This window comes from Strix uralensis, chromosome 3 (genome assembly GCF_047716275.1).
Source record: "Strix uralensis isolate ZFMK-TIS-50842 chromosome 3, bStrUra1, whole genome shotgun sequence".
Classification (NCBI taxonomy): Eukaryota; Metazoa; Chordata; class Aves; order Strigiformes; family Strigidae; genus Strix; species Strix uralensis.
In genome coordinates, this window is record NC_133974.1 from 8,827,182 (window position 1) to 8,840,577 (window position 13,396).

General features: G+C 39.5%; 1 protein-coding gene across 3 annotated transcripts in view; it reads right to left on the reverse strand.

The window, feature by feature from the left end:
- The window catches only part of KLHL29 (kelch like family member 29), a 403,271-nt gene that overhangs the window by 247,065 nt on the left and 142,810 nt on the right, over positions 1-13,396 (reverse strand). For all 3 annotated transcript variants that reach the window (XM_074861476.1, XM_074861475.1, XM_074861474.1), the window contains exon 3: positions 5,012-5,317. In XM_074861476.1, coding sequence (XP_074717577.1) covers positions 5,012-5,272 — 261 coding nt within the window. In that variant the 5' untranslated portion in view covers positions 5,273-5,317. The remainder of the gene's footprint in view (positions 1-5,011; positions 5,318-13,396) is intronic.

The window sequence follows — 13,396 nt, forward strand, 5'->3', positions numbered from 1 at the left end:
TTTAATGCTATTTAGTTGCAGTGATGCATGGAGACAAAGACAGTGGGGGCGATTTTTTCGCCTGCAAACCTTGCCTGACTTTCCAGAGAGGTTAACAAATGTTTTACCCTCTCTGTCTTCTCTCCCACATCATAACTGTGGCTAACCACAGTGGGATAAAAACTACAGTAGCAACAACACACAAGTCTTAAATGCTACGGGAGTACTGTAAGTACAGGAGGCCAGGATCACTTCTCAGTTATGCTATTTAAAGACTTAAAATTATACAGTTATCCCTGAGCTCAACTAGAGAAAATCTGATCAAAACTGAAGACTGGCATTTTTATAAAATTTGTCATAGGTTTAACCTTGAGAATAACAAATCATTAAATGTGTGGGGGCTTAAGAATCAATTTATGTTCCAAGCAAAGGGTTTTTAAAATTAAGGTTGAAAAAAAATTGGATCTCGCCTGGTGTTGCACAGATTCTGTTGATGTATCAATCTTTTCAGGCATTTAAAAATAATATAGAGATGATAAAAGTAAATGTTCTATAACCAAAAAATCTCTTGGTAATAAAATTTCAAATTACAGCCCATGACAACACTTCTAAATTGAAGCTGTGATACAGGAGCTTTGATGGAGAAAATTGTACAAGTAACTCGCAAAGTAATTCGGAAAAGCAACAAAGAATGAGGGTGCTGCTGAGATGAACAGAAAACATAGCTGGAATGGTGTGCAGCATCTTTAAATGAATTTTAGACTGTTTTGTTGCCAATATCTTAAGCAGTGCTGCAGTCTTACATGGATTTCTTTGATAGCTTCCTTCTACCAACAAATAACCTTACTGCAGGGGAAAAAAAAAAAAACCAAATCCCCACCACACATAGACAAACCCAAACCTGAGCTCAATCATTGTACAAGCCTGGGCTCAGAGTGTGAGAAATTGATCCAAATGCAGCAGTTTAATGGCAGGAACTGCACTCTCCTATCAACTACTTCAGGCATTCAAGGGGTTGAGGAAGTATCTCCAGCGAAGGACTTATCCCTTCAAATTGCAGTGACTCTGGGTGCTGGTCTGTGGCCCAATGCGTTGGATACAGCACCAGGATAGAAAAGCCAAACTGAGTAAAAGAGCTGGAACTTTGCTCACAGTAGCACAGAATGAGCAGAAAAACCAATAATCATTACCTCCGAGTGCCTCAGTTCCCCTGTCAGTATACTGGGAGTGCAACATTAAACTATTTCTTATAGGTGGTTGAGATTTAAATAGTTTTTCTGATGTCTTCTGGCAGCCTCTGATGAAATGGGCTACAGCAGTACAAAGTATCATTGTAATTTTGCTCAGCACAAAATAAAGCTCAGGAAAATACAGCTTTTTTGTTTAAATAACTCAGACCAAACATCCATAACCACTTAAATGTGGCACATCCACTAAGTGTGATTTGTACCAAAGCATCTGTGGTAAGAAGGTTACAGGTATGCTTTGAGAATAAATTTCAAAGGTCTGCAAAGTATAATTAGTTCTAAAGTTCTCCTACACATTAATAATTAGTAATAAAATCCTTCTAAAGTCCTCCACAGAAAGATGTAAAAAGCTCTTCCAGAGCATAAAAACAGACCAAACCCAACCCCCTCATAGTTGGTGTTATATATCTTAAGCTTCCCTCTGAAGATGGTTTCACCTCTCTCCAACAGTTAATGTGATCAATTTTTTCTCTCTCTTCCAATGCTTTTTCCGTTCATATCACATAACTCGGGGTGAAGTCTTTAATCTTACATACATTTACATAATAATTTAAAGACCAAATGGTTCAGCCAGATTAGATAGTCTAGTGGTCCTTAAAACCATTTATCTATGAATTCCCTGACCAATTCCACCACCAACACAGTGAGTTTCACAGTTCAGTTACATGTCAGAGAGAAAAGAAGTTTTTTCCTCCATTTTTAATTTGACACTTCAGGATTCAGTTAATTGGGAGCTGAAGGAGAGAAATATGCCCAATGTCTGCCAACATGGGTATCCAGAATACAGATCTTGTCAAACAGACTTCGTTTCAGCCTTTGACAAGATTACAACTCTGATAACATGTAATGGAGGACGATGGCATGTATATGTATTTTTAATAACTATTGACTTAGCACTTTGGTGAAAAAGTCTGCAGCAATTATTGGCTGTGCAGACACAGAAACAGAGGAAGGGAGCAATATTATTGCCATGCAAGGGAATAGTGAGTCTGATGCTGAAAGGATGCATATGGTTTCGGTACCTATATTTTGAAAGACAAATGAAGAATGGAGAGGATACAAAAGATACACAGTTATCTGGAGGCTACTAAAACTGATAAACAGCAGGAAACTAGAGGAACCAAGGATCAAAAGTTTGAAGACAGACTAAATGGTTTATAATGGTTAGGTTAATGGTTGGACTAGATGATCTTCCAGGTCTTTTCCAACCTAGATGATTCTGTGATTAAAAAAAAAGGAAACAAACTTTTAACTAGGAGGATAATTAATTAGTAGGAACACAAAATGAAGGGAGATGGACAGTTGGCCTCTATGCTCTGAGATCTTCAAACAGCTCAGGAAGATATGCTAAATTCAAAACTGCTAACTGGATGACACAGAGCATCCTTTCTGTCCTCAGCGTGGAGGAGGAACATTGCTGGCTGTACCCGTATGCTTGGACAACAAGACAAGGAGAACCAGGCTCTCGATCTTCTTGCTCCGTAACACCATAATACTTTCTTTGCTCTGTAACACCATGTCACCTCTTGTGTGGGGCACCCCCTTGCCACTAAATTTAATGACATCTGCCATAATGTTGGGGAAGGTTCAGACTGCAGAAGGGCAGCTAAGCAATCAAACATCCTGCTCCCGACCACAAAACAGAACTAAAAAATTCAGCTTAAGATGACACCTGCCCCCCATGAGCTGGTACCCCATAAACATGCTCACAAAAAGGCTGCAGAGGGTAGACTGTGAACTCTCCATAGCTCAAGGCAACTCGGCACATTCCTGTTTTTTAAATAAACCAAGCAACCATGCTATTCTCCTGACTTGTGATTTCCTCATTATACGGATTTAATTTTTTATGCCTAACCATTAGCTGGATTCTACAAGGGAAAGGCACTGGCTGGTTACATTGCTAACCACAAGTGTAAATCTGCTGTGTGTGAAGGAGAGGGAGAGTCAGGCAGAGTGAACATGAGTATGTATGAGCACCTGATGTTTTTTTCTGACACTGTTTCACATCATTAGTGGCAAGCTTGCTAGGCACCATACCCTTACATCTCTGTTCATCCTACCTACCTCACTTCTTTTTCAAAGTTTTTTCCTCTTTAGTACAAGCAATTTTGAATTTTTAGAGCTGTTTATCTGATTCTCGGTAGGAGAGGCTGGGGCAAAGACTGTATGCATTTTTACACATTTATTTTATGGGAGATTACACAGCTGATTAACAATTCTCAGAATAAAAAGTGTCCCATGTTACCTCGATTCTTGTCTATTTATTGCTTTTGATCTATTCATGCCAAAACATTCTTACTAATGAAAGCCATCAGAAAATTGTCTAATAAGGTAATTTAGAAGACAGTTCACATTGAGCATATGATCAAAAGGCATTTAACTTGCTGCTCCTGCCTCCTCTCCCCCAATAAACACATGGTTTACTGGCACTGCTACACTTCAAAATGGTTTTGAACATCTGGGAGAAGGGCTGATCAGCTCCAGACCATCGTTGGACTCTAAATACACCCAGGAACAAAGGTCATGATAAATGAAATGACTGCTTTGGCTCCAAAATTGCCTCAATCTTCTCCAGACAAAGCATGATTGAAATGCATCTATCGGTGGATAGCATCTGGAGAACTCTAAATATGTTTTGATCAGAATCCGGTTGGCTTCTTTCAAATGAAAATAATTTGAAGATGCTATGGAAAATTTTTAAAACCAATCACACTGTAAACTTTGGCCTAATGTTTCCTTCTGCAGCATTGACCTTGTTTTTCTACAGTGTGAAAAAAAATCAATATAATAATGGTACTGCAGTAAAATTTCAGCTTGCTCTTGGCTTACTTTAAATAACTTTATTGTCTCCTTTCCTTCTGTCTGCGTCTGCTGTATTTGGCACTTGCAGTTATTAAAATGAAACCAAGTTGAAAGAAAATGTTAAATATCATAAAAAGAAAACCAGCAGTGCTTCTGGCTCACTTTGCTAATGCTGTGGTCACCTTTACAATTTGCCAGGATTTTCTATTCCCCAGCTGTTCTACCTGAATTTGCATGCAGAAAGAAACCCCAACTTTCTGGTGGAATAACAACTTGTACTTTGCAGATTTGGAAGACCTAAATGTTTAAAAATAAAGGAAAAGTCACCCTCTTCCCTCCAATTATATATTAGAACAAAAAAGCCCAGTGGTTTACTAGTGATTTCAATTCTTTGCCGCTTAACATTTTCCTACTCCTTAGTGTGCATTTCTGCACAAATGAGAGAGCCTGGTTATAGCAGTCCCACTGTTACACTCCAATCTGCACTAAGAACAAGGCTTTGAGAACCTTATAGGAAAGTACCAGCTAAAGAGAAGTAAAAACACCATTCAGCCAAAATGATGCCCTTTAGTCACTTTCCACTCCCTCTGGATGGAAACCACATCCACTTGTTGTCAACCACAGCTCTGCCTTGATCAACAGACAAGGAGAGCATTCCCAAAAGCAAAAGTGGGAACCACATGTTCCAGGGAAAGCAAGAGAAAGCCCAAATGTAGGCAGTGCTGAAAGGAAAGAAGCACTCGCTGTGCTTGGGCCTCTCAGGAGCATGGGAACCCTCAGTCTTGGAGCAAGAAAGACCTATTCTAGTGTATGCACAACACATGAAGGAATAAAAAAGACACAGACTACCTGTAGAAATTTTTTTCCTCCTCTTGGCTATACCATGAACACAGACTTTGCTAAGCAACAGATGAATCTCCATCTCTAACACCCCTTCAATACATCAACCCTGTTAAAAAACAAAAAAACAACTAAATTCTTACTTTGGTAGTTGAAGCTGGAGACGAGTTGGCCACCAGGCTCGTGATCACATCGGTGTTGATGGTGGTGCAAGCAGCGGTGGCCGGGGTGGGGAGCCGGGAGGGGACAATGGGCAGGGGCAGCAGCCCAGGGCGGTTGTTGCTGTTAGTGCTCACAGTGCTGCTGCAGTTGGTGCTGCTGACGTGATTGCCGTTGGAGCTCCAATCCCTGCGATCCCACCCGGCCCGATAATCTCTTTCAAACCGGCTGTGGTGCCGTGACATCTCGATGGAGGGCAGCTTCTTCTCAAAGGGAACTTGAGAGCTTGCCTGAAAGATTAAAACCAAAGAGGAGTTAGGAAAAAGGTCCCAGCACAGTGATTGTACTCTATAATCACCAGGGCAAGTCCCTGCCATGCCTCCTCTTCTTTAGGAGAGCACTGTTCCTCCCCATCTCCCAGCTAAACACCAGGAGGAAGAGAGTGGCGTAGTAAATGTTTATCTAGAACACAGATGAGAGAATTTGGACAACTAGCATGCAGTGGAGAGACCAGTCCCTCAGATTTGAGGAAACTTCATCTGCCCAAACGCTCCAGCAGAATAACAAGCACACAAATCATGAAAAGCCAGGTTAGAAGAAAATCATCATTCAGATCTTCTGATAGCAGAAAAATGTTTCCAACAGCTCCATCTTGCTGTTTTCTCGGTAGCCTTCAGATCACTTTTGTAGCTCTTTTCTGCACCTTATATTTTGACCAAATATTAATACTAAATATCAGAGGGATAAAAATCTGCCTCATAAATCTATCTATTACTTTCCTAATTTCGAAGTCAAACATTACTTTACGCAGCTGCCTCCCCTCCTTTTTGCTAGACCTCCTCACTGGAAGCTCCTACAGGAATGCTTCAGCCTGTGACGCTCGAGCTTTCTGCAGTGTGGCTCCTCTCCAACATACTCTCCTCCTGTGCTTCTGACTAGACTTAAAACACCTAATATACCTAAGATGATCAAATGACCAAGTCGCTTTGTGTGATCATCCTGTCCTCATCATTACTTACCTCCTCAGTCTTTGTTATCCATAGATTTTATCTGCCAGGAGCAAGACATCTGAACACAATGCTGAGAGTTGAGACTCCCAATATCTAATCCTAGTTCTGATAATTATATGTTATGTAGCCTAGAGCAGTTACTTAAGTCTTCCTGCCAAGGTCTCCTAACCTGCAGAATGGTGGCAATAATGCTATTTTCCCAGCAGAGTTAAGAGTAAGTGAAACTTTACAGCATTTGGAATTGAAGAACAGTATAAATAAATGCTAAATATATTTATTCCCATAAATAAATAATGAGTATCTAGGTCACTGCAGCATCTGATTTATTTTATTTGCATCACACGATCCAGTAAGTTCTTTGTAATAATAACATCAGGTCAGTTGAAGCAATTTTGTTTCACAAATTCTTAGATACAAAAATGGACAGTAAAAACATCTGCTTACAGCAGCTCAGGAGGGAGATGAAACCAAACTCACCCAAAAACTTAAAGATAAAAAACTACTTAAGAGAAATGTAACTTAGAAGTGGTATAAAACAGTCCACCTATCAATAATGTTAGTTATTCACATGATAGAAATTTTTTAAAAAGGCAAACATACCCAACTATTATGACTAAGTAATTAAAGGTTCACCTGGTTCACCAGAGAGCTACTAGCTTGGGATGAAGAAAACTCAACCTCAGTTAAAAATTCAATAATATAAATGTGCATTAAAACAACCAAAAATTCCCTCCCACATTCATTACCTTCAACAAAAGGCTGAACCAAATCTCCCAAGAAGCTGCATTTGCAATGGTTATATTGCCCCTCTGCAGGAGGAAGCACCTCAGCATCAGTGTACATTGAGGACCACACAGCAGTGTTGTAGGTATTGACCGCAAAAGTAACGTTCCTTTTAATCCAACAGAGCCAGCTATTTTTTCACCAGTAGGATTTGATGCAAGATTTGGCTTGATGTTTTGAGGGTTGATGATTCACTGATATTTACTTAGATTTTCTTTCTTGTATTTTTGTGGCCATCTAACACTTTAATTCAGAGAGCTCATTTCATATTTTCCAGAGGACCACATGGAAATGACAGATATACACCAAACACAGCAAAAACCAGAGACACAAGTGCTGTGAAAGACACTGTAATGAAAACAGAAACTTTTGTTTTAGTAGAGGTGAAGAAAGCAAGTTTTTCCTCTAGTGGCAACAGTCTCACAATAAAATCAGTACCTAAAGACAGTCTTTAAAGGTTATAAATTCCACAGGTATAAACCCCCTTCCTTTTGTTTTATAAACCTTTTGCAAAGCCAGGCAAAAAGGGAGACTATAAACTACAAGCTACAATTTCAAAATAGCCTTTATTATTCCTTGCCTTTGGAAAAGTTTCTTTTTAAATCCACACGGTCTCCACCGCAGTATGAAGCTCTCTTTTTTGACTGTTTGGATGGTGGCTGTCAAGTGAATGCCCTTCTGCTTCCGAGCTCGAGGATCTCCATTAGCTGTATTAGTGTACTTCTTGACAAGGCAACTAGAGAGAACCAAATCACATATCCCCCACCCACCCACACACTTGAGTATATCTGACATTTAATTCAGCGGAGAGCAGAGGCACACATGCACATAAGTCAATAGCTAGCAGTTTTTGCCACACGATCCAAGACACCATGCCCCCAGCAATTCTACTATCAGATGAGACTGACAGGCAATTACGTCAATAACAAGCAGGAAAAAAGCCTGCGACTAAGCCACGCATTAAGAAGTTTACTTAAAACCCACCACTCTCTTCACGAGCAAATTCACTTCTTTGTCCAGCTACCGTATTTCATGATATTTCCAATAAAAATAAAAAGCCAGGGCTGAACATCACATCTTTTTCTATGTGTTGCATTAAAGATACACTGCTTGTTTCAACATGTCATCTTTGGCTGGGTACAAAAATATTTGACAGCAACAAGATGTGCAGAAAAACCAGAGGGGATAACTATCTAATAAATGAGTATTCAACTGCTAGTGCTTGCTATTAATGTTTAAAATTAGAAACAATATAAAATGTTCTCATAAATAGCTGCTGGGTGAGTTAAGAAATGATTTGTGAACAGGCTAGCTAATTTTTAAATATATTTTTGGATCCAGAGCTTATGCTTTGTCTAGACTATTTTTGTCAAAGATCATAATCATAATAATAATGCTTTAAACATACTTTGTACTCATAAGAAAAACTTCTCCAACAAAGTGTGTCCTGAGCCAAGTATAATCATCACATTCCTCTGCACAGAACTTGACAGAGGGCAGCATAAACCATCTTGAGAAATGGCAGTGACGGAGGCCAGTAGAAACCACACACGAACAGCAAGGAGGACAGCACTCACTGTAATCAAAGACGTACGAGCATTTTCATCCTAACACAGTCGTTACTGGTTCCAAAACACACGATTTTAGGCTAAAATTTTCTAGATATGGATTCTTTTGAATTTTTTTTTTTTTTTTAGGAATAAACAAAAAAAATCCCCTTTCTTTTGGGGAGACAGGGACAAGGAGAAAGATCAATACCTAATACTTACAAATACCAATATCAATAGCTACAATTAATTCATATGTCGTCAACATTCCTATGCAGGCATTTGTATCTTAAATAGTTTCAGGTCCCTCTAAACGGCACCAAGGAAGAGAAAGAAGGTTTTTACCTTGTTCTTCAGACTTGGGGAACTCCCAGTGCTGTCTGCACTGAAGTCACCGCCCCAGCTAGGCCTTGGCTAATTATAGATCCATCAACCTCAGTTTTGGGGCTGATTTTTCAGCTAGCACAAAGCTCCCTGCTGCTGCATCTAGAAGTCAGTTCTTGAGCAGATAAGCTTAAAGCCATCTCAGATACATCTACCCTACATCAGAGCCATAAAACCACAATGTAGACATAGCTGGCAACAGAAAGAATGTATGATTTGCGTATCTCAGAACAGAAGTCCATAAGGAGGCATACTGCATGCTGTTACTGCTGAAAATCACTCTGTACAGCTAATTCAGCTGACATACTCTCTTGTGAAGGTGGTAAAGTCAATGAGACAGGCCTTCCCCCACTCTCTACTCAAGACGTAATCACTGGAGTAGCTGGGTGTCTTTAATCTCGACTAGAAATGAAATGTGTGTTCCTGTTTGTCACACAGAATCAAAGGATTTTACTGTGCAGACAAAAGGAACAAAAACTCTCTTAGAGGGAAAAAAACCCACCCTACTAAAGAGAGAGACAAGAAAAGAGAGAAACCCATAGTTGTTACCAGATGAACTGATAAATTCAAAGCAAAATGGAGATCAAATTGGTATTAAGGGAGAGCCATGGAAAAGGCTATAAGCTAAAGAAGAGAGATCGAGCAACTAGAGGAAAATAAAAATCCCATGACAAATCTGAAATGAGATTTAGTGATATGGCAAAGCAAACAAAATGCCTATCTCAGTCCCTAAAGACTGCATCGCTGTGTATGTGTGGCAAAAATCATGCCAAAACATAAGACACCCCTCTAGGTTTCAGAGAAGGGTTATGCAAAGTACTCTGGAGCCAGGCATGAGGATTATAAATGCACCCAACCCTTTCCTCCATAATTTATTTTCACAGCAAGATGGGCTTGGGAGGGTAGAACAGGGAAGAGTAACAGACTAACAAAGCAATACTGAATGCCCTTTTGAGGAATGTGACAGCCATCTCTCTAGCTGTCCAAGGCCAAAATATGCAATGGAGCAGGTGAGGAAGACCATAAAAAGAAATTACTTTAAAAAGAAATTACTTTAAATCTATCACTTTTGAGGGAAAGTACAATGTGAGAGTACCCCTGCTAGAGAAAATAACTTCTTCTATGACCACGAGTTTTAGAAATGTCTCATATAAGCAGCTTGCTCAACAATATAATTTGAGAAGGTTTTTCTGCAAAACATGAGTGTCTTTAGGACTAACATATAGGGTAGCTACACAGATGACTACATCCAGGCTCCAAATTCACCCCAAACACCTTTGGCCATTTGGAAATCCTACTACCTTCTTAGTTTAAAACCACGTTCCTCCTGGTACTCATTTTTCACCACATCTCTTATGCAAGCTCGTTTGTTCCTTGTTTTCACAGCTTCCACACACATACGCAGAGGCAAGAAAAAGACCAGAGGCATTTGAGATAGCAGTGTGCTAACTACAGGCCTCTTACCAGGTTCAAACAGATCATTGCTGCAGATTTTTAAACTTAAGTGATTAACATTTCATTTTATGCTCAATACATTTAAACACAGCCCTTCTTCCCCCAAGCCCAAAACACTCACTGTTCTGCAGAAAAAATGCTTCCTATTCATGTTCCTCTAAATGACAGTCCAGTCTGAGCCTTAGAGCAGCTTCTTCCCTGCTCTCCACGCTTATCTAGTCAAGGTCTCCTTAGAACGCCTGTCCTCACAGATATATATATAAGGAAAAACAGGCTTTCAGTCAGTCTGAAGCTAGAGAATCAGATTGCTTAGACTATTAGTCAACTTCATTAAGTGACTTCAAAAATAAAAGTCAACCTTTTAATTTAAATTTTTCCTGGGTAAGCATTTGTTTCTAAATTTACCTTTTAAATAATAACATTAGAGAAATTTGATAGGCAAGAGAGGTTGGGAGACAGAGCAACAGAAGCAGATACACGGTCATTAGGGAAATGGAAGAAAAGAAGAAAGAGTGAGTCTGAAACATTAAAATAAGCAGCTAAATAGCATTATGTGTTTTCAGACTGGATGAACGGAAGTACAGATAAAATAGCCTATTAGAGAGCTTCAAAAGCAGTTAAGGGCATGTAAAGCCTAAGTATTTTACGAGATCCACAGAAAAAAAAAGATGAGGAAGAAGAGAGAGATTTGCTGTAATCAGATCTAGCATGAAGAACGGTAACTGATAAAGAAGATGTCTAAGTACCTAAGCTTGAATGATTTCAGATAGACGCTGCAGGGAAATGTTACTGGATGCAGTTTCATCAGAGCATACCGACACAACCACCTCTTCCTGAGGCACAGGACTGAACACATTAATTTATGCATATGGCACCAAAATAATATTGAAATATATCAGTATTACTATAAATTCTGGATATAACTCAATAGTAAGGTCATACATGCACACATATTACACACATGTAAATGTATCTTTAAGAAAATCTTACAAATAGAATAGGGTACCAGTGGACCTGGCAGCTTCAGGAGATACTCTTCACTTCAGAAGTGTGATAAACAAAATGTTTTATTTGAGCTCAACATTATTTATAACCTACAGAGACTTTCTTAGACACATATGGAATCACTGTTATAAGCCTACATGGATCTGACTAATCCATTTTCACAATTTTTACTTAACTTCTTTTTTTCCATTTGGGTGACTTCATTGAAAGACTTCTTTGTTAGATGAAGGCGGTAGGAATCCAATCAAGAGATTGTGTAAAGCTGAACTACAAGCAGCTGTGTAGAAAGATAAGACCCAGAAATATTTGAGGGGCAAGGAAACAACTTTATTATCAAGCAAGGTCTACTTTTGTAAACCCCTGATTTAGTCTTGTAAACAGTTGTAAAGCTCTTGTAAAATCCAAGACAAGGCAGAGAGACTTGAGCTGCTTTGCTACAATCAGATCTTCAAAAAAAAAAGAAAAGAAGAAAGAAAAGGCCAAATCCTAACCCTGTAAGTGATAAAGAAGCAGTAGATTTAAGAGATTATATAGGATTTAATTTTCCAAATATACGCTGGAAGAGGCAATGCTTTGGGACATATTAAAAAAAAAAGCGCAGCAACACAACAGTGTCTTCTCAGGATAGAGTTCACTATGCAAGACGCACAAATGAGACTTTTCCTCTCTGTCTCGAAATATTGTAGAGAAGTGTGTACACTTATTATTTCTGAGTACTTCGGATGGATATGGAAATCTTCTCGTTAGATAAATAAGATAAACTAGACTATCCAACTGAAAAAAACCCCAGCCACAATGAAGAGTAAAACCATACCTTACCAATCTGGTTTCTTTTTCTCCAAGCTGGGAGAATATGGTCTTCCTAAATAAGGGGTTACTAAAATATCTATATGTGTATGTTTTATTACTAAGCTTCATGGAAATTTATCTTCAATATGATCACTTCCTATATTTCATCATTTTGCTTTCAAATGCTAATTCCTTTACAGCCTGAGTGGAGTAGATAACACATCCTGCAATTCACTGATCATGAGCGTTGGTAGGGCGAGAAAAATTCACAGCGGTCCAGAGGTGTCTGTGGTCCTGCTGCTCACACTGTTGGAACAGAAGACGAAGACCAGTCCCAACCTGAACCCTGCTCCATGCCAAATTTGGACACACAAAAAGTTACAAGGTTTATATCAGGCAAAGGGGTTTTGTTCTGGGGAAGCCCCCCCATCATCCAAGTGTCTCAGACTATTTTGGAAGGCCTTCATCCACATCCTCAGATGCACTTATTGTCAATTATAAATTGATAGAAAATATGTGAAAAATATACTGAAGAAAATTCCTGATTCCATTCCTCTCTCTTTAGGCTTTTATCAGAAAGATCTTGATCTGGTTCTCCCCCTTGGCTTGTTGCAAACACCCTCCCAAAAGCTCAGAGCAGAATTTGACCCTCACCACCCTCCATTCCCAAAAATCAATTCTAGCTGCCATTTGCTTCAGATTCTTGGGCTTTCCAAGATCCTTCTGCAACAACACGACTGCAATTTTGCACACAGTTTTCTAACTGAAAATCCACCAGAAATTTATACAAAGGCATGATAACTTTCTCAGATGTCTCTACAGGGTTCCAGGTAGCTGGCACTATCTGGAACCCAGCCTTGTTAAAAATGGGGAGAGAGAAAAACAATTTTCCTCTGTAACACTCCTGCTTGAAAAACACTGCCCAAAACATCGAGTTCCCTAATTGAATTATCTCATTAGCGTGAAAAGCAAACAAACAAAAAAACCCCAGATGCCAAAAGCTGCTATGTTAAAGGCCAGTTCATGAAAGGTTTGTGCAGAAAGACTCACATGGCAGAGCTGGTGGCCAGCACCCCGACTCAGGGCACAGTGGCTAACTGAATGTGAACTGGTGGCCCGGGTCCAAAGGTGCCCATCGGGGAGAGATAGAGGAGGGAAGACAGAGACATGACTAGATTTCTTCTGGGGAAACGGGACATCTTCTCAAAACGCATTAAGTGGTTGCCAGCACCTGACATACCTAATCTCGCCTAAGACTTCATAGTTAATAAAGCAGAAATGTAGAATAAGCTACTGTCAGTGTTGCCAAATGTCACAAATTAAATCTCACAAAATTTAATTAACAGGATCTTGGCTCTTTTGGGGCTGATTTCTTGGGGGTGGGAGGAGGAGGGGA